The 20,444-nt window shown below is 41.4% G+C and overlaps 1 protein-coding gene across 1 annotated transcript in view; it reads left to right on the top strand.

Annotated features, from left to right (window-relative positions):
* PLCZ1 (phospholipase C zeta 1) overlaps positions 1 to 20,444 on the top strand; it is a 117,524-nt gene that overhangs the window by 92,986 nt on the left and 4,094 nt on the right. Inside the window, exons 10-12 of the mRNA XM_075897749.1 lie at positions 8,736 to 8,905; positions 16,762 to 16,894; positions 19,448 to 19,597. Of these exons, the coding sequence (XP_075753864.1) occupies positions 8,736 to 8,905; positions 16,762 to 16,894; positions 19,448 to 19,597 (453 nt within the window). The remainder of the gene's footprint in view (positions 1 to 8,735; positions 8,906 to 16,761; positions 16,895 to 19,447; positions 19,598 to 20,444) is intronic.

Here is a 20,444-nt window from a genome sequence, read left to right as displayed (position 1 = left end):
TTTTTGCGGAAAACAAATCTGAGCTGTCTACACTGGCCCTTTTGCGCAAAAGGGACTTTTGCCTGAATGGGAGCAGAATAGTATTTCCGCAAGAAGCACTGATTTCTTACAGTAGGAGGTCAGTGCTTTTGCGGAAAATCAAGCGGCCAGTGTAGACAGCTGGCAAGTTTTTCCGGAAAAGCGGCTGATTTTCCAGAAAAACTGGCCAGTCTAGACACAGCACTTGTGTGTAGAAGTGTCATGGCCAGACTGCTTTGTCTCTTAAGCTTGAGGCTGGCAGGACCTGTTGTGTTGAGCTCTGATGTCCCTAGAATTCTCCTTACAAAGGAAAAGCATAAGTGCCCAGCTCTGCCAGGTTTATGACAAAGTAGCCAGATTACAATGAAACATATTAGCTCCTGCTAGAATATTTACCAATTTAATTTATGATGGACTTTAGCCAAGACACCACATTAACAGAATCATCATTTCATCAAGGTTCCTTTTTTTTGACAACCATCATCAAAATCATTATTCCTTAATACATTCACTAAATCTGCCCGCAGACAATTAGACACCAAAAACTGTAGTCTCATCAATTTTTTTAAAGACAGATAATAGTGATAACAGTTTCAGTGGCTACAGCTGACCCTAAATCTCCTTGCTAATTTTTGTGGATTATCAATTTATTTTCCTAATTGCTGTGTTAGATACCGTCACAAATAGGAAGAGAATAATGAAACTGGCCATACACAACATGCTGTCAAAAACACAGGCTAATTGAAACAATGAGAAACATTTTTTTTTCTCCAGCCTTTGAGGCACAACAAAATTAGATCTTACAAGAAACAATAGCAAGTAAACTAATTTGAAAAAGTGTAATTTTTAAATTTACACAGCAACTTAGATTTTAGTTATAATAATTCATTTGGAAATGCTTGTTTGCTTTTCACATGCAATACTGTTTTTCATAGGAAAAAAACTGTTTTCAGACATAATTGGGTAATGGACAATGAATAATTTATAGTAATGAAATGCTTTTACAGCAGAGTTACTTACACTTGCAATTAGGGAAAAATGACAGTAATTAGAAAAATTAAAATGACCGAGTTCTTTAATTTTTCTGATACATTTTATAGTTATAAAGAAAATTTTAATTGATCCAAACTCTTCTTCAGACCCTGCCTGTACCTACATTTTGACCAAGATCCTACAAACATCTGTATGCAACTTCTCATGAGAGTAGTCCCATTCACTTCAATAAAACAACTCCTATTTAAAAAAAAAAACAAAAAAAACCCCAAACCCTCATGGGCGCTGCTTAATGTGTAGTTGAAGGGGTGCCAGGGCACAAGCAGTTTTTTTTTTTAACTTTCATAACTGTGGTAGCAAGAAGCAGAGACAGTGGACTGCTAAGCTTAGAATTTCTGGGGCTCAGTGCTGGCAAGCCCTGGCCCAAATGAAGCACAGCTAATAAGCTTAATATTGGCAGGATGAGGTCCCTTGTTTTGAAATGCTTTTGTGATAAACAGAGAGAGAGAGCTAGTGACAGAGCTGAGTATATTCTGCTTTGTAGTGAAACTCAGGTTCAAAGGTGAATGATACAATATAGCAATATTCTTTGCATGCAGAAAGAAGACTAGTTTGAACAAATAGGAATGGATTGCATATCAGGCTTTATCAAGCTAGGAACTTATTAATCAGGCCAACTAGGAGTTACAAGGAGATGAATCACAATAAGTTTTAACAGATGCCCTTTCTGATTAAAATCAGAAAATCCTTGTATCAATAAAAATGTTAAAATCTTTATATAGTCCATAATACATATTCATTATTGGCTTGAATAACATTGAAAGACTGCAAATAATATACAAAGAGTCATGTAGACTATAGAAAATAGCTCTCTATATCCTCCACCCTCTAAAACCAGTTTAAATGGAGTTTTACATCTCTGAGGCACATTTTAAGGACTTGATATCGTTTTCAAAAGACACAATAACATCTAACACAAAACATTGGCTTTTCTTTGCCAGCATTTTCACCTCTCCCAAAATACAAGTTGAAACTCTCTAGTTCAGCACTCTCTGGTCCAGCACAATTTTAGTTAGCTGGATGTACACTTATCATTCACGTGGCCAAGTTTCCCATGGTTCCATAAACTTAGTTTACAGCCACCAGTCCTGGCTTTCAGTGTTCTGTGCTGTTATAATTTACCCCTAACTGTCTTCTAAGAGCCCAGTAAGCAGTGGAAATGTTGGTAATGCTGCTACATAATATTGACCTCCCATAGTTTGACAAATTCTCTGGTTTGGCACTGGTCAAGACCCGAGGGTGCCGGACTAAAGAGGTTCAACCTTTACTCCAATTTCACCAAACTGAAATTACAAGACAGTGTACTGAATGTCTCCTTGACTCTTCAACTGTGTTCATCAATGCTTCTGATCTTTACTGAAGGGCCCTCTTTCTCGATTGTTCGAGTTCACTGTAACTGTGGGAAACAAAACAACATACGCATCCCAGAGTTATAGAACTTTTGGGGGGCCTAAACTTAAGGATCAGATAGTGTAAATTCTAATGGATAAAACAACAACATTTTATAAAGGTGCTTGCTCCAAGAAACTGTCAGGACATCACAGAGTCTTTTGGGCCTGCTGTTTGGCTTATCAGCTGCATTGTATTCCCTTTTAGCTAGCTGGCAGAGAAAATGTATTGACTGACAAGTTAATTCACTTTAATTATAGTTGAGCTGGTCCCATATTATCGCTCAAATAAATTCAGAGAACAACAAGAACACTGAGTAGTAGGCTTCAAAGCAATCTGTTTTGGACTGTCTCGTTGCATAAGCAAGTATGCAAACTGTCCTTTTTTAAAATCCAGAGCGAGGATGAAGAGGAAATCTGCTAAAAGAGATGCTTTTCTAAGAGCCTGTTGCACGTATAGATGTTTCAGAAAGAAAGCACAGAGTCAGGTTTGGAGCATTTGGGGAGCGCTAGCTTGGGGCTAAGCCACAAAGGCATCCAAATCTTTTAGCTCTCTCAGGAGAGCCCATATCTTATGTCACTACTGAAACAGGAAGGTCTCCTCCTGAATTCCAGTCCAGAGTCACCTTCACATAATGGGACATTGTTTACTGCTGCAACAAGTGTTTTTTTTTGTGTGTGCAGGGATGCAGTGGATTTTACTCTGAATGGTTATACCAGTTTTATTGTACAGCAGTCAAACATGGGTGCTGAGGAAGCCCGAAGAGTGGTGGATTGACATTTCCGATTCATGCCCTCTTTTCAGCAGCTCCATATTAATAAGTGGCAGAGAAAGATCAGCAATGAGACCATTCAGAGATGAATCCACCAATCAGTTCCATCACCTTGAGTTTCAGTTCTGGTGGTTTTCTTGGTATCTAGATATTATTATTCTACAATATATAGAAGACCAATGAACTATGAAGCACGTTTACCAAGGAATGTTGCTGCATAGTCAGCAATCCTGTGGTTTACAAAAGCTTTTGTGGCGTGACACAATTGCCAGCAATGGACAGATTAAAACATCCAGGGTTTCTTAATGACCTAAGCTAGAGATGGATCAAAGTGATGCTCCATCTGCAGGGAGGCCACATCCATTTGGGATGTACTTGGATGATAATAAGGACATAATCTAGTGGCAGTCCAGGAAACCATCTGTGTTAAAATGTGTAAGCGTAAGAAGTTTGTTGTCATTTGCCGTGCACAGAAAAATCTGCCTCCATGCTCTGTCCCCATCTACTTTAACTGGAACAGTCTACTCAAATTTGAAATCTCTCAAGGCCTTTTCTTGTCATCAGTCAAGTGCACTTGCCTTCAAGTCAGTATACCCTGTGCCACTTAACATTTTTAGAGTCCTGCATTATTGTACCCTTATGGGATTATTCACAGGACTGGTTTGTGGTTTTTTGCTACTCAGTGAGGGTACAGCTACGCTGCAGGGCGAAAGCCGAATTAAGCTATGCAATTTCAGCTACGTCAATTGCATAGCGTACGTCAAAATAGCTGAATTCGGCTTTTTGTGTTGTCTACACAGAAGGAAGGCAAAAGAATACTCTTCCTTCAGCTTCCCTTATTCTTTGACTTCCCTTACTCCTCATGAAATGAAGGTTACAGAAGTCTGAATAAGAAGTCCTCCAGCTCGACATTATTTCAAAAGAAAGGCTTTCAGTGTAGACATGATCTCTGTCATTTTGGAGTAACATCAGTTATTCCAAAATAATGCTGCTGGGTAAACATAGCCTGAGTGTGTTAATTGTCCAGCACTGTATACTTGTGATCCCACTTGAATCCCTCTTTTGGGTCCTCGTTTTTTACTGCAATGAGTACACACTTCTCAAGCTGACCTTCAAGGCTATCAGCGTTCTGCTGCTATCTTCTTCATTGCTTCTCTCTTCTCTGTTTCTCCTGTCTGGCTATGATGCTAATTTCATCCGACTCTTTGTTCACGTCTCTTGCTAGTGTGAAGGCGTCTGTGGTGAGATCATAATTTGAGTCAATGACTAGTCCATCTGAAGCAAGTTTCTCTGTCGCTTTGTTATTGGTGCCAATATTAGTGGTGTTTTGGTGCTGAATGGGAGTGCTAAGGAACAAGTGTAACTGACATAGTATTAAAAACACTGGAAGCTGCTGAAGTCGTCCCTACACTCAAACTCTTTTTGGTGGTAGCATGGTAGCACCCATGGGGATCTTTTCCTTAAATTTCCTCTTGAAGAGATAGTTACAGATTGCGTATGTCAGAGCTTCAAAGCCACACATTAGTAAAAATCCCTAAAGCTTTAGAAACAACAAAAATAATCTGTCAGTTTGGGTCTAGAAAGTACATTACAGAAAATTCTTTCCAAGTTCCACCTTGAAGCTCAGCAAAATCAGAAAGTGAGCTTGCATTAAGCTCATTTTCTCCCGGTGAAGAAGCTCATCAAGATCATGCCACTGGGAAAAAGAGCATATAGGTTTTTAATCTAGGTACTACCCAATTTCATGACATCTAATACTTAAAAGTTTACATGGTATTTTTTTTTTCAAAATTACATCTCTTTGTAAACTTCATCATACTTCTTGACCAGTGCTTTTTCAATCCGTAGTCCACGGAGGGACTGACTTAAAAGGGAACATGCTAATAATCTGCAAACGTTTAAAGCATGTTTCAAGAGGACAAGACTGACTTAGTACTGTTCATGTACTTGCTACTATTCCCTAATCAGATCTTTATTTCTAATACATGAAACTACTTGAAAATATTAGTATAAAGAAATGTTTTTTCAATACTTTTTACATTTTGATACCATAGTCTTCTTTTCACAGACCGCCTGCCTCAGATGTGCCTCAGGATCTTTTGCACCATTTCTTATAGATCTTCAGAGTTGCATTTGAGAACTGTCTAAGGGTGACTGCACGAATTTGGTTAATTAGAGGAATAGAAAAAGTCTGTGAAATCAAATTCACATGTTCTTGCTACCCCTGATGACCGTTGATTTATTTTTTTGTGTTTCCAGGGCATCTGTCTTGTGACTGTTCATTTAGAGTACGTCTAAGACTACAGGCTTTTGTCGACAGAAGTTTTGTCGACAGATATTGTAGACAAAGCTTCTGTCGACAGAGAGTGTCTAGACTACATCCAGTTCTGTCGACAAAGCAAGCCGCTTTGTCGACATGACAGTGTAGATGCAAAGGACAGTGTAGATGCAATAATGCTTTCTGTTGACAGGACTCTGTCGATAAAAGGTGTTAGTCCTTATAATAAGGTTTTTAGCCGTCAACAAAACTGCTGAGTTCTGGCGACGTTATGTCGACAGAACTCAGCGGCAGTGTAGACACAGGTATAGTTTTGTCGACAAAAGTCCATTTTTGTTGACAAAACCCTGTAGTCTAGACACACCCATAGAAAAGGAATTTAAGAACTTGCAATGACAATAGCAACTTGTATTCTTTCTTTAATTCAATCAGTCATAATGAGAATTTTTCAGCAATTGTTCAGAGACAGGCACAAGTGAATCATAGATATGCCTGGACAGGCCAAGTTGGCCCGTCATGTTGCTGATATTTTCACTGACTGAGTAGGCAATAAAAGCGCAGCATACGTGTATGTAGTAGAACAAAAATCTTCAGGTGTAATTTTATGTTGGTTATACTCATGTACCCTTATTGAAATTACTGGCTAAATTAAGAATCTGATCCTCAGTAAAAAAAAAATTTATTTGAGGCAAAAACATTAGAAATATACAGTGCTGATGTTCTGGAGAATCAATTCGCATTAAAATATATTTTATCACAATTGTAAGTTATCTAATATGAGACACCATAAAATATTCTCTATTGCTTGTTATGCTTCTTAAGTCTGGTTTTCTGTTTAGCTGCTTATGAAGTTGGCAGCAGTCTCATTATGTTCAATCATTTAGTTTGTTTCATCATGCAGAAATTACAAAAACATTTACAATTTTTTCAGTGCTATTTGAAGCCAACACTGTTTTGTTTTTGTCTAGATTTACTTAAGCTGCACACTTTAAACTATTGCATAGCAAAAGATATGCTGATCTACTTTATAGGCAGTCCCCGGGTTATGTACAAGATAGGGACTGTAGGTTTGTTCTTAAGTTGAATTTGTATGTAAGTCGGAACTGGTACATATTGTAGGGGAAACTCTAGCCAAACATTTCTCCAGAGTTCAGTTTTATTCTCCTACACCTCACTTCCCTTAGTCCTTTATTCTCAAGCTGAGGTGTCTGCTGAGAAAAGCCGCTCTGCGTCTCCCTGGTCTGCTCGGGGGGAGGCGCTAGCTTTGCGTCTCCCTGTTCTGCTGGGGGGAAGCAGCTAGTGCGGGGTTGCCTCACCCGTTTGTAAGTAGGGATCCGATGTAAGTCGGATCCATGTAACCCGGGGACTGCCTGTATAGTGTAACTCTGGTAGTAAAAGTTGGAGTGCATTCATTGCTGGCACTGGCTTCTTGCTTTGAAAATCTGAATCCTGGCATGAAAGGACTAAATTAACTCTAAGTTTCTTGCAGTACCAATGGCAAAGAAAGGGATGCTTTGTAAGTATCACTACAGAAATCAAAATTGAATTGGTTAAGTGGTGAAGAAAATTTTTTGAGGAAGAGGGATCCAAACTTCTTATAATTGTCCCCCATGCTTGATGGTCTGCCATTTTGCCCTAGCCCTGTGGTGTCCAGCCAGTTCTGAAGCAGTAGCCATTATAGTGGCTACTGCTTTAGGGAACTAGCCACACTCAACCAGCCAAATAGTCACATGTGGCTAGTGGCTATTGTATTGGACTCCATAGTTGGCCTGAAGGCCAGTTATAGCAGAGTGGTATTAAATTTGCACCCAGGAATGCAAAGTGCCTGCTATGCCCCATACTGCCATGTTTCACTGTGATTAACTGGGCTCCTAGGGAAAGCCAAGCAGGTGATAAGGATCCAAGCCACTGATTATTATTTAAAATACTAATTAGCTATTTAATAGCAATAAAATCAACCATGTTGTCCTAAAAAAGATCTTAAAGCAAGCACCCAGGACACAACCTACAAACTATTATTAGAAGTGACTTGTAGTACTTAAAGGCCTCATTTTTTAGCTGCCAGGACATCAAGTAAGTACCTCTTTATCATTATGCCATTTAGTACATATCATATTAGTTCTTAACTTATTTGACGTGTGAATTTTCCATGATGAATGTGAACAGGAAACTCCAAGATGCTTGAACAAAGAACATTGTATAAAAAGATTCTATTGGAGTGTTGGCCTTATCTCACAAATTATAATAGCTTGTTAAGAAGTGTGGCATTTTATTTTCCCATTGCAGAGAATGTTCAAAGGTGTTGGGAAGAGGAAAATTTGATAGATGTGAACAAACGATAAAAATCAGCCTTTTAAGCTCTGAGGAAGTATTTTGTTCACATAGCAATTAAAAAGTGTACACAATCATTCCTCAATGTACGGAGGCATATTCACAATACAATTTTTTAATTAAACTTGAATAGTCTTGGTGTTCCTGGCCGTGTTTTCAAAAGTGACACCATTTTTTATTAAATCAGTACAATTGCCACATGTTCGCTCACAATCATGTCTCTTCCTCCTGCACAGCAGAACTTGACTGAGCCAGAGTCCCTTTATCAATGCTGTGCCAAAGTTAGAAAAAGATTGTGGAAATATTTCCCTAGGATTGCATTTGTATGGAAAGTACAGAATGTAGTGCAATAAAGAAGAATGGAGGGTAACTCTCTAAAGCTCTCACACTGGCACCCATGATACATGGATAATCCCTAAGGGCACATCTACACTGCAACACTATTTCAAAATACCTAGCACTATTTCAAAATAACTTAGTCTGCATCTACATACTAGGCAGTTATTTTGAAATAGTGTCAAAATACTGTCAAAACTGGAGGACTTCTTACTCCAACTCCTGTGAAACCCTCGTTGTACAAGGAGTAAGGGAAGTCAGAGGAAGAGTGCTCTATTTCAAAACAAGTGCTGTGTAGACCCTCCCTATTTCGAAATAAGATATGCAATTGACGTAGCTCAATTTACATTGCTTATTTTGAATTAAGCCCTACAATGTAGACACACCCTTAGTGCCTGGTACCAAACTGAAAAGATGGCAGTGTCCCATATGTGAAGACAATGGCATCTGGCATGTGTCAATCTATTTCATTTTAAATATCTATTTAAACATGCAACTGAAGTTTGATTAATTCAGATGTGTTGCCTGCAGTTTTCAAAATATTATTTTTTCTTGTAGTGGCCTTAAATTTCCAGACACCGGGACTACAAATGGAACTGCATGCTGGGAGATTTTTGGACAATGGTGGCTGTGGCTATATTCTAAAACCAGAGTTCCTGAGAGATCCTAATACAACATTCAATCCAAATAATGTAACAGATTGTCCTCCGTTAACTCTTTCAATAAGGGTAAGTCTGGTTTATTGAAAATCTCATTTATAAATTATGGAAATAGCTCCCATTTAATTAACTGCAGTATACTAAGAACCTCTCATGTATTTATTGCTGGTACCTTTTTTCTTCAAAAGCTCATTGTCCTTTAATCTTGTTGTTTAACCTAGAAATATTCAATTCCTTGATACCATGGTGCCAACATATTATATTCAGTGTTGTTTGTATGGTCACCTAGTGTCATTTCACATCACTTTGCTTAAAGAAACACCTTTCCCTTGAAAATGTAAAATGTTTGAGGAAACAAAACGTGTACAGAATGGTGTCTAATAATATAAATATGGCTCACACTGAGGTAGATAATCTATTTACCTTATACGATGAATGAGCTGCACTTGTAGAAAACTATGTACATCTTTAGTAATCAGTGCTCTTGTTACACAGTAAGGATATATAAAAATAACTTTGCACAGAACTCAACTGGAATTTGGGTGGGTACTATTATTTTCATTAACCTCATAGCCTTTCTCCCTTTCCCCACATTAGTTCTTCCATTCTCTTCCTATCACTTTATGTTTTGTTCTAATCCTTGCATGTGAGGGGGAGGGCAGTGGACTGCCTCACATTCTTTCAGGCATAGAGTGGCTACTCCTGAAGGTAGGGGTGGGTGGGTGTGTGTGTGTGTGTGTGAGAAAGTAGTTATTGAGTGTAAGACAGTCCACTACTATGTCCTTTTCAAAATAGGATTCCCTGTACCAAACAAGAGGAACCAGGTAATCCTCTTCTTATTTGCTAAGTGCAGGAAAAAACTTACAATATTTTAGCATAATTTTATACAGTAAAGATTATGAAGTTTTTTTCTGCAGTCAGCTTCAGAGGTGCTGGAACAATTTGTATAGAGCAGATGCTGAGAGCCATTGACCTAAACTGTAAATCCCGTAGCTGATGGAAACCACTTCTAGCCACGGGTACAATAGCACCCTTAGTTCCAGCACCTATGGTTAGTTCATTTGAGAAGTACCTGACAGTATGGTGCATCTCTAATCCTTATAACCTATGATGAATGTGTTTTTTGCCCCCTCCCCAAAATCCAGATGGTTTTCCATGGCCAGCATAGGGTAAAAGTGGCCTATATTAGAGACCACTTCTGAAGACGATGGTAGAGTTAAGAAGTGATTACCTGGCACCTCCTGAAGAACTGAGAGGAGCAAGGCAAACTAGTAACACCACTGAAGACACACACTGGGAAGCCAAGTGGTGGGCCTAAACCTAGAAGTGAGATATAGTAGACACCTTTACTAGTCTATTCAGCTTCTCCTGAGTAACCTGATGGGATTGGTCCACTGCCAACCCACACAAATAGACAATGAGTAGTTAACATTGTCTACATTTATATTAAAGCATCTTGATCTTCCTTCAATGTATAAATTTATACCGAGCTAAAAACTGGTGAAGTAAATGAGCAAATTTGCTCACTCAGACATATGATTGTCCGTGTTATATCTGGTAAAGGAAAACTTGTATAGTTGCCACAGGAGCAGGATCAAGGACTATACAAGGCAATTTTTTGTTTTCTCTTCATTAAATATTAGGCATATCCTATACTATGATACTATTAATTTGGTAAAAACAGAATTGTAAAGATTTGTATGGTAGCCTCTGTGCTTGACTTTTACACAAATCCTGATTTAGTGTTTAAAAGCCCTTATTAAAAAAATCAATTTCTCCTTTTCAACTCCAAATAGAAACTTCCAAATTCTCAATCATTAAAAAACTAGTTTCCAATGAAATGTTATCTCTGATTCTACTGTATACTACTTACTTAAATGCTATTGAATGAGCATAGAATTAATGGATAATTGCTGTTTCGTTCCTGTCAGTGAAATAAATTGCGGGAATAAAGCATTAATTAAATAGGGATTGTAGAATGATTATACAGTGTATGTGTATCTTATTCAGCACATCATACTAGTCTAGTAGTGAGCACCCTGATTATATGATGGATGTGAATTAATGATTTCAAGCTCTCATGCTTATACTCTAATTATATTATTCATTATTTATATAGAGTTGTAAGAGATTAGGACAAAACCCAGGTTATGGGCTAGGGGTTAGACAGGATTATTAGTAACAGAAATGAAGTGATTGTGTATGGAAGAGAGAGCACTGGCAAGCAGAATTTGAGGTTGATAACAGAGTTTAACAATGAGCCAGCCAGGTAGCAGTCAAGGGCAGAGTTTTGGGAGGGCAGAAGCTGTGTGTACTGAGGCATGACTTGCTTTTCTTCCTGTTCCTCTGACAATAGGGGAGTGAGGTGAAAGTACTTGGATTCTGTGCATGCCTGTCACTCCTGGCTGGTGAAAGGAGGGGGACAGAGGTGTAAATCACGGAATCCAAGTACTTTCCTTCGCTTCCTTACCATCAAGGGAATGGGATAAAAAGCAAGCTGCATTCCGGTGCACATGGCTGCTGCCCCCCTGCTCACTTGAAAGTCCACCCTTGGTAGTGGGACATCCAAAGAAGCAATGATAACTATGTGACTAATGGAATGTAGGCTTCAGAACATGAGAGTTAATAAGGTTAGAATGAGAGGAAGCAGGTAGCACAGACGGATAGGAGAGGTGCTTATAGAAAGTAAATTCAGAGCCAAGAGTCACAATAAAACAAGAACAAGTAGACCTGTGATGATTTATTTGGGCATAAACTTTCATGGCTAAAAATCACTTCATCAGATGCAATAAAAAAGATTTAATTAATTACCAGGCTCGTGAATGGGGGAAACTAGATTGCTATTTGCAGAGGACATAAATAAGGGGAAGGTAAAACAACTGAAGAAAGATGTCTCACGTGTTTCATTAGCCAAGAATGAAGCTGGATGCAGGTTAAATTGAACAAGTGGAACTTTACTAAACCCTAAAAAAGGAGTGGTCCCGTGGCCCTTCACAGATTACCAAAATCTATACAATCCTGAGCTTTCAACCTCAGCAGATGAATTGTTTTGCCCATGAAAGTTCATGATTCTGTATATTTTGGTTCGTCTCTAGGCGCCACAGTTCCACTCACTATTTTTAAAGTTATAGACTAACGTAGCTACCCATCTGAGATTTTTTTTTTTTTTTTAAACTAAACCTTGTGCTTTGCTCCGGCCATGTGGCTGAGTAGCTTCTAGTCTACCTCCCACATTCCCTGTTTTCCTGGAGTCCCATTAATAACACAACATGGATCCTCTCACCCCAGTTCAGCTGATCATGGTACATGAGGGGAGGAACAGTTTTAACTAGGGCTAGCAAGTGATTAAAATATGTAATTGTGATTAATCGCGCATGCCTCCCCTTTGAAATGCCGCAGTGGCATTTCAACGGGGCAGTGCTACATGGAGCCCGGGATCAGCTGAAATCCCCAACTCACTCTGGGCTTCATGCAGCATTGCCACTTGGAAGTGCCACAGTGGTATTTCCAAGGGGCTGCGCTTTAGGAGCCTGGGATCAGCTGGGCACTCTAGCTGATCCCCGGCTCCGCTTGCACTGCCCCTTTGAAGCGCCAGTGTGGCACTTCAAAGGGGCAGCACAGCATTAACACCTTAATTAATTAAAAAAATTAATGTGTTAATCCTGTCCTGCATTAATCGCAGGTGTTAACACAGGTCAATTGACAATCCTAGTCTTAATAAAATTCATATGGGCCTTACCTCGGGGACCTTGGTCAGAGCTCCTGAACATAGACTCATCAAGGAAATGTAAGTGCCTGGGAGCTGTAAAGTAAGGGGATCACCTTTGTTGGATGGAAATAAGGGATGACAACATGAAAAAGAAAACATAATGCTTTGTTTTATGGGACATTTTAAGGAAACACAGTTTTCCATAGTCTATCAGGTACTTTTCTCTCAAGTATACGTTTCTACTGTCCTCAAGTCTACAGTGGATTTATCAGAAGCTTCAATTTAGTATTTAAAATAGTACTTACTATTAAGGCTATGATTTAGTTATGAGTATTTTTTAGTAAAAAGCCCTAGACAGGTCATGGGCAATAAATAAAAATTCATGGTCTGTCCCTTGTCCATGACTAGTGTTGCCCAGAGTCCTAGTGAGCAGAATTTCTGCTGAAAAAGGAAGCCTGGTGGTGCCGGTTGGCACTGCTGTTCAGGCCATTAAAAGTCCCAAGGCAGGCTCCATATCTATTCTGTTTCTGCACTGCTTCCGTGGCACGTTGGTGATTAGGGAGGCTCCTCAGGCTGCCCCCACGCCGAGTGCCAGCTCCCCAGCTTCCATTGGCCAGAAACTATGACCAATGAGAGCCGAGGAGGGGCACCACCTGTGGACATGAGGGCAGCATGAAGAACCTCCCTGGCTGCCACTTCCTGGGAGCTACCAGTCCCCTGCAGCCTCAGGCCTAACCCACACTCCAAACCTGTACCCCAAATCCCTCATCCCTGGTCCCACCCCAGAACCCACACCCCCAGATGAAGCCTTAGGCCCCCTGAACACAAAACCCATACCCAGCCCTGATGCCCCTCACCCACAGCCCTACTCCAGAGCCCACATCCCCTCCCGCACTCTAAGCCCCTGTCCCCAGCCCAGTGAAAGTGAGGCTGGGGCAGAGGGAGTGGGGAATGGAGTGAGTGGGGGCAGGGCACTGGGAAAGGGAGGGGGAAAGGCCAGCTCGGGGTGTGGATCAGGAGTGTTCCATTTTGTGTGACTAGAAAATTGGCAATCCTGGCCATGCTTTGTACTATAAATACCTTTGGCTAAAGCTTAGTTGGGGGTGGAGAGGGTAATGTTCAGGAGGGGACAATGGACCAGTGGAACCATCCATTGAGCAGAGGATGCTCCAGCCACCCCCAGGGCTACCCACCTGCTGCTGCTCCTGGGGCCACTGCCAGCAGCTGCTGGCTGCTTCTGTGGTTTTTAGCACCACTGCTCAGGCACCGCTGCTGCTGCTTGGGTGGCCCTGGGCAGCTTGTTCCAGAAAGCACCCAAGTAGTGCCAGTGTGGCTGGCCCCAGGGCCACTCCAGCAGTGCTAGTATGGCTGGCTGCAGGCCCCCCGCAAGTAGCTGGCTGTGGCGCTGTGCCAGCAGTTGCCTGTGTGACTGTTCCTAGGGGCCACCTGAACAGGTGGTCACAGGACCAATTGCTCAGGTGACCCTGGGGTCGTCTGCTGCAGACGTCATGGACGTCTCAGCATTTGTGACCTCTGCAACCTCCTTGACAGACATGCGGCCCTATTATCAGGTTTACTACATTTCAGCATATCAAAATAAAGGATAGTTGGTCAGATCAAGGGATAAATCAATGAAATAAGAGATGGGTCCTTGAAATAAGGGATAGGTGGCTGTAATATTATGTGAAAGCAGGCCCGCTGATTGGGGGGGGGGGAGAGGGAGAATGACAAATGAGCCTGGAGCTCCCAGCCACCGCTGCTGCTAATGAGGCAGTGGTGGTTAGAGCCCCAGGCCTCTTAAATTGCCATCAGAGCCCCCTTCAATGCAGCTGTGAGGGCTACGGGTGTCCCAATGCTGTGGTTTGGGTGGCACTGAGGGGTGGCTACCTCTGGCCCCATCCCTTCCAGGGCACAGAGCCAGCCCCACACCTTGCCCAGAGGTCCCACAGAAGCTTTCACACCACTGCATGAAAGAGATGGCATGGTGCCTAGTCGTTTCTCTCTACCTGAGCATCCTGTTTCAGTTACCAAGCCCCAGGACAGGAGAGGGCACCACCTTGCTTATGTTCAGACTGTTTTGTGAGTAGGCTTCTAGCCTGTCCCTGCCTGGAGTAGTGCATGCCTGTAAGCCAAAAGCGCCGCTAAAGGAAAAGAGTTAAGAGACAGAGTGGTCAGAAGTCTCTGACAGGTGAAGCTTAGAGGCAGTTTTACCAGCTGTGAGTTTGGTGGTTCCATAATGGTGAGTAGATAGGAATGAAAGCTGTCAGGCAACAAGAGAACCAAACTGGTAGATTTCCTGGGCACAGTGAAGGGAGCCGGATGGAAGACAGCAGATTGGTCAGTGGTTACAGAAAGGAAGTGACAGAGGCTGTGACAAGAAGGAATGGCATGGAAGGTTAGAGATGGGGAAGGAACCGTGAGAAGAGCATGGTTCAGCTAGAGGGAATATTAGAATGGAGCTGAGTGTCAAAATACATTTCAATGCAGGTCATTGGCAAGTAAAGAAGTTTATTTGAAAGTGAATGGCAAAGGAAATTGGAGAAGGTCGTCATCATCAAATAGTTTTAAAGCCAGTGAGCTGGTAGACTGGCAAATGCAGGAGCAGTAGTCTTAATTTTTATTTATCAGTAGGAACTTTTATAGATACACTGATGTGGAGGCTCAGTAGATATGCAAGAGGATTTGTGTGCCCAGATGCCTTCTGTTTGCCATGATGAAATGTGTGATGCTTTCTGATGATCTTTGTGTTACTGCTTACATAGATTTCTCAAACCTGAAGCCACTTTGTCACTTCAGTTCTACTCACCTCACATTTTAGACTAATACCTAGCTGCAAGGAAAAGATTTGAGAATCGTTCAGCCTGATGGACGCTCTTGCAAATTGATGAATAAAGTAGAATGGAATTTTTGTATGTATTACATTTCTCCCATTCATATTTGAAAGCCTTTCTGAGTGGCACCACATTTGTACTGAGATAAATTACTACCACATCACTGTCTCTTTTGACCGTGGTTCACACTGAGATGATCACAGGGGGTTCTAATCTGTGAGGTTTAAGTACTAAATAAATCAGAGCATTCTACAATAGGTTTGGCGGCTTTATTCTATGATTCATCTTCTACAAGTGCCTCCTTATATCAAGCAAGTCTGTCTTTAATCACTTTTAATTTATTGTTCAGTGGCTGGTCTTGCCAGCCACATGGGCAACAGAATACCTTTACTTTACATAGCACATGGTGGTGGTCATGCTGTCAGTAACTGGCTGACTCATCAGTTATCTTGTATATTCACATGGAGCTTTTCTGGGGTCATCTGGTTCATTCAATCCTTTTTTGGGGCACTAGTATGGAAGGGAAGTCACACACTCAAGGTCTGATTGTCATATTTGTGATTTGGAAGGAAGTTCCCCTCAAATGACAGTGGCAGAGGCCCTGGGATATTTTTTTTTTTGCCTTCCTCTGCAAGAATAAATGATGGATTCTATGTACAGTAACTTGAAATCTATAAATCATACTTTGAGGACTTCAGTAATTCAGCCAAAAATTATGGGCCTATTACAGGAGTGGGTGAGGCTAGCAATGAGCAGGAAGTCAGAGGTGGTGAGTATGATGGTCCCTGTTGGCTTTAAAATCTGAGTCTAATTAACAATAGGAGGACTCAGGGGGGCTAAAAGCAGGCAGAAAGGTTACTAACACACGACTGCATAAGTGAAAGAACTGAATTGGTAGGGGCTATTCTTCCCTATATGTGCCCTCTGGCAAATGCTTTTGTCACGCTTGTGCAGCCACAATGGATACATCTTTGGTGGTAGTCCCTGAATTTGATGACAGGGCAGTTGGCAAACCTACAAGAGGGAATTCACATAGGCCTTCATTAATGCAACAACAACTTTCTGTAGGTAATGATTAAGATCTGCTTAATGTGATCATATTTTGGTGAAAACCAAAAGTGAGAAACACATTATTTTCAAAAAATATTCTTTGGTTGCACAGGTTTTAAGATAAGTAAATGGAAAACCAAACTAGCAAGAGATTGAATTAAGTGTGAAGCATTACATTTCAGTTGGTCTTTTGAAAAATTTCTTCTGCATTTTCCACTTTATATGCTAGACTGCACTGAGCAATTATGGAATATACAGTTCAATGTTAAGATTGCTATAATAAATTATATTTTCAGGCCCAAATGAGATCTTATGTATCATTTTCATTTATGCAGATTATTTGTGGTTATCAGTTACCACCTAGTCAACACAGCAAGGGTAATAAAGCTGATCCCTTAGTCCAGATAGAACTTTTTGGTGTTCCAGAAGATCAAATAAAACAACAGACTTGTGTCATAAAGCGTAATGGTAAGCATAACATATTCTACTGTCTGTACATGATTTCAATAATGTTACATACGGGAAAGTTTAATATCATATAGAATCTCTTTCTCCAGTAATTTACTCCTCAGCAAAAAGTTGGAGTGCACTAACTGCAAAAGTGGGCACGAGGTATAGAGACTGATTAGCAAAACTAACAGCAAACCTGGCATGGTAATCTGTGTTCCAACAAGATTAGTCTGAAGCAAGTAAATTAAATCTGAAGATTTTATTTTTTCTATAAACAGTTTTTAAGTTACCATGTGTCTTATATGAACAATGATGGAGTGTCAGTTTTAGAACCTAAAGTAGTTTTACACACATAACAGCTAAAACGTGAGCTGGTTCCTTGGCCCTAATCTCACCTTTGTGCTAATATGACCAGACATAAAGGGATCGTCTTTACCAGAGGTGGCAAAGACAGCTTCTGCCATTCTAGTTTGTTTCTTCCATCTCTCTTAGTTTATTTCTCTTTCATCCCATAATTGAGAAGACAAAATGAGCAAACCTATGTAGAAGGATAAGAAAAACCAAAAATCCACCATCGCCATCTGTAGTGACAGATCAACTCAAATTCAAGTTATCGTGGTGGGATCACCCTGATTTATTTGGGACAGTTTATCTACTAGGACAGATCAGTGCAAACCCCTTTACCAGCTGTGACGGCGCGTTTTCTTGTCTCCTGCACCCCCGTAATGGCACGAACAGACTCCACCAGCCAGTAGAATAGAGGGAGTTTATTGCTTCTCCAGGATACAGCACAGATGTAATCTGGTTACAGGGCAGGCCTAGGATGCCTCAGCCCCCCTTGAGATGGAGGAGACTGGGCTCCTACATTCCAGCCCCTTTCCCTAGGCTGGCTCCTCCATGCTCCCAGACAGAAACTAAACTCTCTTCCAGCCCTGCCCCCCAGTCAGGGGCGGCATTCCACCTTCCTTTTTTCTATCCCTGGGGGGGTAGCTGGTCGGACAGGTTTGGAGCCCCCTTTGCATAATGACTCATCCCCTGCCCTGCTGGGCCGTGCTACAGACAGCAGCCTGTGGAGGTCACCCACTGCCCAGCATAACAACCAGCAAGGTACCCCCCATTACGTCACACCAGCTATCACCTTGACCTATCTCTTTGTGTGCATGTGCTTTTATGCAGATGCAGAACTCGAAGGATTAAATAGGGAAGCCAAAATGAATCCACAAGAGACTCAGAAAGGACATATATGAATTAGTGTTTCCTCCTTATTTCCCCAAGCACTTCAGTTTTTCAGATATCTTGCCTCTCCATTTTAAGGATGTTAAATTTTAGATTAATCAACTAATTGAATAGTCAATGCAATTTGCCTCAGTCCCAAAGCAGTAAAAGAAACGTTGGCACAATCTTGAGATTACTAGGGCTATAACACATTTTATTTGACCACATCCTCAGTGTCAGGAAATCATAATCCCTGTTTGTTCTCTTCAAAAACAGCGTCTCAGTCTTGTGCATTGGATAAATCAGAGTACTTCTTACAGGTGCTGTCCTATCACAACCTGTGCCCCTTGGTTGGGGGAGGGGCTCAGGGAAAGGGAAGGTTGTGATAGGACAGTGCCCGTAAGAAATTTGTGTGTGGGGGGGTTGAATTCAGGGGACACAAAGGAGGATGCTGCTGTATGGGAGTGTGCAGGAGTCATGACAAGGGGCTGGGTGTTGGGGAAGGGGGAAGTGCAGGAGTCAAGGCAGGGGACTGGGAGTGGGGGGAAGAGAATAGGTGGAGGACCAGGGAGCTGGGTTACCTTACCTGACTGGTGGATGGGTCCCTCTGCTACCACAAGGGAGCTGTGGGCTGGCTACGTGGGGGCACTGCAGCAAGGAAATTGGCAGCAGGGCAAGAGACCCTTTGTCCTGCCGCTTCCTTCCCCTGGCTTCTTCCCAGGAGCCACTGGGAACAGCATATACCATGGACAGCATGAGTGCTGTCTGGCATCCACTGAGGGTGCAGCAGGACAGGGTTGTACCAGAATGTACCAGGACTCCATCTGGCCGTGCACACTCCTTGCCCACAGCATGTTCCCAGTTGACCCTTATAGCTTGCCTGCCTTACCTGGCTGCACACACCAAGTTGCTAGCAAGAGAGCACACTGCAAGCTGTGCTGCCTGCCCACCAGTCTCAGTGGAGCACACCAGACTCAGCAGAGCATCCCAGCCATTTTTTGCTGGAGCCACAGCAGCATACCAGGGCACACTGCCTTACTTACACTGCTGGGAGAGAGGGACCTATCTCTGCTGGCTGAATACTGCAAAAAATGAGAACTTCCTTTTGGCTGTCATTACTCCTGAATCCACATAAAAGTCCTGCGCTTCCACCAGTGGGAGTTGTGTTATTGAGTTCAGTGGGCACAGAATCAGTCACAAAAGGAGCTGCTGCCACCAGTCCGCTGGAAAGCATAGCTCTCAAATTAATTACAAGGAATACAGTTCTCATTATTTTTCAATCAACTGATGTGTTTGTATAGGATGCTGTTTGTTTTACAATTGTTTTCTCTTTCTCTTTTCACCCCTTCCCTCCAGCGATGTGCCCTAGATGGAATGAAACTTTTACTTTTACTGTTCACGTTCCCGAAGTGGCATTAATACGCTTCACTTTGAAAGACCAGGTCATGCTAGCTGCAAACGACTTCCTTGGCCAATACACTTTACCGCTTATGTGCATGAATAAAGGTATTACTTCCTCCAAAAGCAAACTGCATACCAAACTGCAAAATTGACAAAAGCATAACCCATACTATTAGCCTATTGTTTCTTTAGGTTTATTAGACATCATAAACTTTGTGTTAGGTAAAAATAACGAGGGGTCTTGTGACATCTGAAAGACTAACAAATTTATCAGGACATAAGCTTTTATGAGCTGCAACTTACTTTGCCATATGCATGAAATGAAAATCAGATGGCAGGGATGTATCTATATGTAAGTGCACACACAAAAGATAGGAGTTTTACAACAGTGTTAATGAGGCTAATTCAGTCAGGGAAAGTGGAAAATTAGGTGAAGCAGATACAGAGTGGTATTCATCAGAGTTTGGGGTCATTGTTAGCAATGCCGATTAGATTCTATGTAAATGCTGACCTTATGCACTGAAGGAAAATATTATTGATTGGCAGTTGTACCTATTGTAGTATTACTTCACTCACATTATAAACAGAATCTATTCCTAGCATCAGGGAGTAGCTACGCAAGTCTGTATAGGATAAACTTCAAAAACAACAAATAGTCTGGTAGCACTTTATAGACTAACAAAACATGTAGAATGGTAGCATGAGCTTTTGTAGGCACAGCCCACTTCTTCAGATGATCCAGCTGTGCCCACGAAAGCTCATGCTACCATCTATATGTTTTGTTAGTCTATAAAGTGCTACCAGACTATTTGTTGTTTGTTTATTCCCAGCATGGTATAACTCCAGCCATTAAGAAACAAGAAAGTGAACAGAACAATTAGTCAAGACCAATATAAAGGTACCAGAATGCCCTGATTTACTCAGTCCAGAACCTGAACAAACAAGTGAGAGG

Source organism: Pelodiscus sinensis, chromosome 1 (assembly GCF_049634645.1).
Source record: "Pelodiscus sinensis isolate JC-2024 chromosome 1, ASM4963464v1, whole genome shotgun sequence".
In the NCBI taxonomy this organism is placed as follows: Eukaryota; Metazoa; Chordata; order Testudines; family Trionychidae; genus Pelodiscus; species Pelodiscus sinensis.
Note: the sequence above shows the minus strand (reverse complement) of the source record. Positions and strands in the feature narration are given on the sequence as shown.